The sequence below is a fragment of the Diorhabda carinulata genome, chromosome X (genome assembly GCF_026250575.1).
Source record: "Diorhabda carinulata isolate Delta chromosome X, icDioCari1.1, whole genome shotgun sequence".
NCBI lineage: Eukaryota > Metazoa > Arthropoda > Insecta > Coleoptera > Chrysomelidae > Diorhabda > Diorhabda carinulata.
The window spans coordinates 5760982-5769121 of NC_079472.1; the positions used below are offsets into that span (position 1 = coordinate 5760982).

Below are 8140 nucleotides of genomic sequence, written 5' to 3' on the forward strand. Positions count from 1 at the left end.
ATTGCTATTTAGAATAACATAAGTACATTTCCTAGGAATTGAATACATACATACATTTCCGTCAACATATGAACCACATTATTAAAAATGAAATATCATTTGAATTAACACGACAATAAAACACAGTCCATCTACAATATTCTACTTCGTCTTCTATTTTATATTATATTATATTAACGAATGAATGAATAATTTTCCAGCACGTGATAAAAAAGGTATTCCTATTTGATATTATCAATGGTGAACCAACTGTATATAACATAATAAATATCATCATATAACCCCAACTTGGGATCATAAATCTCAGATACATATTCGAGATATGATTTGTTTTATGGTCGAATCGAATACAATACACGTGGGACTGTAGCAGCCGCTGCTGTGGCTTTGAAAAATGATGATCAATAAAAAAAAGGGTCGACATCATTGTATTTGTAAAGGAAGTACGTACTTTGTTAAAAAGTGGATTTCAAAAGTGTATAGTATGAATAATCTAATTTTGTGGCGTTCAAATTGAATTCTGCGTGTTAATTATTTGATTAATACACTGCAGAATTCACATCAATAACTTTTATCTACCTGTCACAATGTGATTATCCGATATTCGGGCAATATGTGTAGATCATCAACGATTTATTCGATTTTCAACTGACAGAATAAATACATACCGCTATACGTACGAGGATATATTGAAAAATTCTTAGCCTACTATAAAACCAAACAAAATTTCAATGTCAAAATATTTTATTACTCAACATATTCTCCTCTTAATTGGATACATCCATTACAGCGAACCTGCAACGTCTCTAGACCTTCCAAAAAAAAATGTTTCTTCTTGCTCTGCAAACCAGACCTCCACAGCTTTTATTACCTCTTCGTTTGAAAAAAATTTACGACCTTTTAGACTTTTTATCAGTTGAGGAAAGAGATGGTAGTCGGACGGAGCCAAATCTGGTGAATAAGGGGGGTGTTCTAGTAATTCAAACCCTAAATCATCTTAGACTGTTTATAGTTACCATAGTAAAGAAAGTTAAGTGCACAAAAGTGAAAGTGAAAGTGAACGCAATATTTGTTTTAACACCGTTCGTTAAAAAGCTGGTGGAGTTCAATTTAATATTAATTAACACCCCATCTGAGTACCAGTTATTTAAATACTTTAACTGAGGCCGAATACCACTTCCTGAGGAAAAGTCTCTTGCCGGGAAACTAAGATTATAACTTTGAGAAGGAACTTGTTCATTTTATTACTAAATCGTATAGCGACGCTTTGATTTACTTTTCCATCAATGTCAGTCCATGTCAGTACTGATAGAACAGTGGCCTCTTTAATGACTGTTGTGCATATTGGTGCACTCTAGCCTACTTTCCAACTATTACACCACTCAAAATATTTTCCTCGCAAACTGTATAAACATCATGAGCATTATCAATCTCTTTTACGCCTTTATGCTTTATTAGCATCATGTTATCTTAAAACTGTCTGTAATTTTGTTTTCATATAATTTCCTTCTTCTTCTCACCTATTTCTCCAGCTTGTAAAATTGGTTTTACCCATTTATTGCCATACATTCTGGATGTATGTCCAAACCCTGTAAATACACCTTTTAGTGCGGGTTTTATATACAAGTCTTTTCAGACTGTATAGTGGAAAGAAATTGGGAAAGACCAACAGACGACTGGAGAACAAAAATGGATAAGAATGAAGAGCTAATCGAATTTTATTAGGGAAAAAAATAAATGGTATTGCACCAGAATAAAACAAGAACAGAAAATTGAAATTACTTGAGGAGACATGTGGTTTCAAAATACCATCAAAGTAAAGTGAATTATTTCACCATTCATAACAAATTAATTTCTTCAAAAACTGGAATGTTAGAATAAATAAATTAGCAGCACGCCTTCGCCGAATTTCAGAACTCCACTACATCTTGGCAGGACCGTCTCTAGGGCGGAGACGCGTCCGTAACAATACAAACCAACCGAACCACCAAAAAATCAAAAGAAGCTAACATGGGTACATTCGAAAAAATCGACAGCTGTCATTTTGACGTAGATCAGAGAGATAATTTGAGTTGAGAGATGAAATTATAAAATGTCATTTTACAAATTGACGTATCTCATAATAATAAAGAAACTGTTATTATAATATTATAATTATTTGATACTTTTATTCTTTGAGAATAATGTATTCTACCATTTCACTATACAATGTGTTTTTTTTTTCAGGAAAAGTTTGATGTTCATGACTCCAGGCCTGCCTTTCATTCCAGTTGTAGCAATAACAGTGAACATATATTTGATAATGAAGCTGTCCATTTTAACCTTAGTTAGGTTCACGATTTGGATGACTTTAGGATTTATAATGTATTTTTACTATGGTATAAAAAACAGTACGTTAGAAGAAGGACCTGATAGTGATCAAAATATTGAATTAACTGTCACTGATCACGAAAAACCGAAATATAATAATAGTACGTCACCATACGGTGAAGATCATAATATATACAGGTAATTATTACACAGAATGATATATTGCGAAAACGGTATACAAAAATAAGTGAATCAAAGCGAGGTGATTCTCAATAATCTCTATTTAAATATTATCTTATTTTTACCAACGATCACAATCACACTTTCTGGTACGAGTTGCGATAACCAATTTATTTTCTTCAGATAAACAGTATAACTTCGGTCTCTGAAGACGATAACACAGTTATCGAAACTCGCGTTAAATAATGTAATTGCGAGTATCTACCAACTGTAGCATAGTAAGCGGAATGAGTGGGAAAATCAAAACATAACAAGTGAAAAAAAACTGACATGAATGGTTCAGAAGCTGAGTAATTATTGACGAAGATATTAAAATGGCAGAAATGGTCTATCCAAAATTCAAAGCACTCAGCTGATATGGGCCAAGACGACGAAAATTATTTGATTCTCGAATATCTCCAGCCATAAACAGCAAACGAGATTTGGCAAGCTATGAAAGTTGTCAGAAAAGTGCAACAAACAAAGCTTGAGAAACTTTTTATGATTGGCCTGCGCTAACTCGTGATTTTAATGCCCGCCATAAAATTTTAATTTTTGTTACAATGTGCCAAAACGTGCTCATGCTTGTCATGAAGATTATACAACTCGTATCAGAGGATTATTCAGCTCGGGATTTTAATTATTAAATGAACCCTACCTAACCTAACCTCAACTTATATCCATCTGTATGGAACTTTGCTTTACATCCTTCTAGTGAGCTGCACCAAAGAATTTTACCATTTTTTTTGTAATCTCGCTTTTTTAAATTTAGAATCATTGATTAAAAGCAATTGATTTCTCCGTTGACTTAGCATAAAATCTACTACTAATCTCATTTTTAACTTGCCACAAACACCCACACCACGTTATCTGTTTGGAAAATGAAGAACGGAGCAACGAATTTAATTTGACGAGGTGGTGGAATTTCAAAAACTACGGCTTTCCCAAATTTGAAAAATTCATTTCTCTATTGTATATTGTTTAGTACCTACCTAATGCTAAAATACAGTTTAAAAAATTTTGAAATTCCAGGTTTTCATTTTTGTTTTTCCAGCTTTACAAAGTATACTAAATTTCAGGTAATACCCTCAATAAATCCGTCACGATTTGTATTATTACCTTTTCGTTTACCTGAAATATCCCCGTCCCGAGCTGGCGCATCCTTATCTCAAGGAATTAAAAATCGTCACGAGCTGTAGCCCACACCCCTCTACTAATATTTGCTTGCAAACTTTCAACCCTTGATTTTTTGTAAAGAAGTAGTTCGAATTGATTTTTTATGTTTCATGTTTTTTATGTTGGTATCCTTGTTTTCGTTATTATAATGTAGTGCTTAATTCTGCTATAAAACTATGGAAAACATTAAGAAACAGAAGCAAAAAATAATAAAAAAAAACAAATTGCGTCGATCATTAGAAGGGATAGTTATAGTATAATTATTGCTCAAATTTTTGTTTAGTCAACCCCAGACTGCGTACGAATGGGATCCGACCAAAGCGTGGGATCACGGTCCGGCTTGGGCTCAACCTCCACCTCCCGCCCAGCCACAACTTTACCAGGTCGAGCAGCATTACAACGTGAACACCAACAATACTAAATCGGTAATTAATAAATCGAAGCCTACCACTTCGAGACCGAGTCCCAAACCTAATTCTCAACCAGCCACCGCTCAAGGAACAACCTCTCAATCAAACACTCAAGCAATTGGTGCTGCTTCGAATTTGTTCGTTAGCGATCCGCTGGCCTACGCTAATTGGGATGATTAGTAGTGTAATTAGAGCTTCATTAAGTTATATTTAGATCTAGAAATTGAGTACAAAGAAAAAACTTGCTTGAAAAATCTGCTATTTTCTTAATACAGTTGTACAAATCCATCGAAGTTTTCTGAATTTCATTTTAAACTACAGCATATCATAAGAAGGGAGTATATAAGAAATGACTGTTTGGATTGAAATATATGCAGATAATTGTGTAACATACAAAGCAATGCACATAATGGTGGTATAAAACATTTTATTTTGATATAATATATATTTATTTTCTATCACTTTCAATATATGCCCCTCATCTATCTCTACATCGCCCCATGCGAATCTTCCATTGTGCGAAACAGTGCAGGAAGTCTTTTTCTGTCAGTTCCTTCAGGACGCCCTTCGCATTTTCTTTCACATCTTCGACAGATTCGAATCTTGTTCATTTCAATGCAGATTTGAATCGTCACACTTAAGTTTGAATTATTTTCAATCGCATTCAAAGTGTTATTACAAATATTTTTGCGAGTTTATTGTTGTTTAAATTTTAGGCTTTTAGACGGCAGCGATCCGAACATAAATCATCTTCAGCATCTCGGCTAGCTATCTTGAAACGACTAAGCCACTCAAAAACACGTTGATGAGACATACATTCATTGCTATATACTAGTTTTGATAAATTATAAGTTTCAGTTGCAGTTTTTTCCAGTGTCATGTGAAATTTTCCAACAATACGTTGCTCTATTTTGACGTCGATCATTTTTACGGCAAAACAAAAAACCAGCCACTATACAAACGAAGGCAACGGCTACACTGGTTTGTCTACACATACGGTAGACACCGCATTCGAAAGAGTGGGCTTCAGGCTAAACAGCTGATAGTCGTTAACCCTTGGCGCATGCGTGCTTTTTCTGTTGCAACGGTAGTCTCGTTACTTAATAGCCACCCTTCATACACTGAATTAAGTGAAACTAGATCGAATAATACTCAAACTAAAACATTTACGAAAATATATCGACGAAAAAAAGAGGAGCTAGTACGGTTGAAGTATATTGAGAGAATTGGGGAACAATATGATAAGTATACGGGGTAAAAACGGGTGCTGTTATAAATCATTATTCCCAAGCTTCTCTCTTTTCTATCATAGAACCTTCTAAGATCACTACAGTCTCTACTCTTTATTTTGAAATATATTTAAATAAAGAATATTAATTCAATGGTCATCTGATCCAAAACTCACTATAATTCCATCTAAAAAAGGACATTTAGTTAATTTTTTAAATATTCATTTTTGGTGTTCATTCGAATCAGAAGAGCTTTTGTTTCGACCGTTATATCATATCAGATCAATACAGATCATACCTTTTATTAAGAAATAGATTTAGTAGTCTGGAGGCTAGCTTGTCTCCATGGAGCTCATTGAGTACTAATCCAAAACCCACTTTGATTTCTTCCAGCAAAAGAACATTTAACATTTTTCATACTTCCTTTTTGGTGTTGAACTTGGGACTCAGAAACTCTTCTTGGAATTGGTATGCTAATTAAAATTTCCTACCAGATAAATTTGATTGAATTAGAAGACAAAAAGGCTTTTGTTTCGATAGTTAAGCCTTCTCAAATCATTCACAGATCAAACCTAATATCTAGGAATATATTTATCAGTCTAAAACCTAGCTCATTGATTATCAATTCGATGATCATCTAATCCAAAACCCATTCGGGATTAATCTGATAAAAGGCCATTCCACAAATTTTCAATTGTCCAATTTTTATGTGGAAGGTGCAGAGAAATCAGGAACTGCTTTTTAACTAGCTTGCTCTTAAGTGTTCTTGAATCTTCTTATACGGTTTTCATTGAGCACTGTGTGAACCACTCACTGCTACATCTATTTTGACCGCGATATAGTATTGTTATTTCATAGATAAGATAAAGTTAGCAACGTAACAATATTTGACTAATGAATTGTACTTCAACCAAATAGGTTCGAGTATTTTGTTCTCCGTGGCTTATCGATTTTTTTTGAGTCATCTAAGAGCTAATTCGCACAGTTTGAACGTGTTTTTTGAATCTGATTGACTAGAATTTTGCACGGACAACTGCATTGACTATTTTCGCGCACGAATGCTCAGATCAGTACGCACCCAAAGAACAAAAAAATAAAGTTTCAGTTACCAGAATCTATGTTTTTAGTTTACGTTGCAGTACTCCATGAAAATTAGCTCTCAAATGCGAGATAAGCTCCTATATTTTCAATATGGGCTACTTTCAAATAATATAAGTTACTTGGAAGTGTCCAAAATAAATCTGTTAAGAATTTTTCCACTTCTTCTCTTTCTTTCTCTTCTCTTAAGACTTGTTCTTTCTACTATTCAGCTTCTTGAGAAATAGATGTGCAGCTTTCGTACCATCTCTTGGAAGGTCGGCCAGTAGGTATTACTTAAATTTGGTTTTTCATTATTTGCCCACTTAGCCCATCATTCAGGCGACGTGGTCTCTTCAATATCGCCGTCTCGACCTCGTGAATCGTACTTTTTGAATTTTCAGTTCTTCTCTTACACTTTCGCTTCTCATTTGATCTCTTAGATTTACTTCTTCAACAGTTCTCAATGTTTTCATCTCTGCTGCTCTCATCATATTCTTGCGTACTTTACCATCGGTGGACATATATTTGTTTTTCCGTATGAGGTCCCCCAGATAGACAGAGATTTTTGAGGCCTCATTTACTTGGGTTCGTACTTGTAAGTTTGTGACGTTTGTAATCTTGACTCCTTAGTATGTACATTCCATACACTAATGAATTGTCGTTCATAGCTTGTTTACATCTTGCAGGTTCTTTTGCTATTACCATTGATTCTGTTTTTTGTACAGATATCTGCATATTTTCGGCTGTTGTTTGGAACTGATATAACAAACATTGCAGGTCATCCTCGTTTTCGGCTATCATTGTCGGCATAGCTCAATATCTTTATTGATCTTTGTCCCCTGTGGTATCCTCCACAAAGTTCTTTTGCGGTATTAATGGTTTTATTCATAATTAAATTGAACAAGAATGTTTCAGTGAACCCCATTTTTTCTAAATTTAAAATAAATGTAAACATTTTACTGCATAAATCAAAAAATAGTAGAAATATTTTTCTATAGAAATCGCAATTTTCTAGTAATTTTAATGTTTTATAACTGCAATTTATGATTTCTTAAGCTTTAGGTAGCTAACTTTTCAGATATCAGAAATAGTGAAAATTTTCCAAGGAATATTTTATATAAAGCTGGAAGATCTACAACTTTGATCTGAAGTTTTTAGCAAAGTTCTGAAAGAACACTTTTCATAAATTTTCTGGAGAGCAATATTGGTTGAACTTTATTTTTTTTATTTAAATCAAAATCTAATCAACTGAATTAATAAAAAATTGAAAAGACTTCATTCAGATTCTATATCTCTCCTCGTATCGTCAAGCTTAGGAATGTTTTTAGTTAATACAAGGACGCAATACTTACCTTGTTGAGTGGAAATGGACATTTTTCAAAGCAAGCAAATCAGAGTATTTATACATCAGACGGTTCTTTCCATTAATTTTTGACTTTCATCTAGTATCTTTCATTAAGAATATGTAGCTATCAAACGATACCTATTAGATTTCGCTATTCAGTATTCACCATTAGTACAGGATCCCGTCACTTGATCTTGCAGGTATCTGTTTTTTTTTTGATGAAGTTAATTTTTAAGAAATCTTGAGGATGTATGGAATGGATTCAGGATAGCCGCAATTACCTTTAATTAATTTTAATGTCATTAATATATTAATATGATTTGCAGCTATATGTTTTTTCAGTCAATCTTACAGCATTTGAAAAAAAATTA

The 8140-nt window shown here is 33.5% G+C and overlaps 1 protein-coding gene across 2 annotated transcripts in view; it reads left to right on the forward strand.

The window, feature by feature from the left end:
• The window catches only part of LOC130902118 (high affinity cationic amino acid transporter 1), a 153749-nt gene extending 147307 nt beyond the window's left edge, over positions 1–6442 (forward strand). The window contains exons 13-14 of one of the 2 annotated variants that reach the window (XM_057813970.1): positions 2227–2508; positions 3989–6442. In XM_057813970.1, coding sequence (XP_057669953.1) covers positions 2227–2508; positions 3989–4295 — 589 coding nt within the window. In that variant the 3' untranslated portion in view covers positions 4296–6442. The remainder of the gene's footprint in view (positions 1–2226; positions 2509–3988) is intronic. The other variant, XM_057813971.1, reaches the window with a different exon arrangement.
• Positions 6443–8140: the final 1698 nt, after the last annotated feature.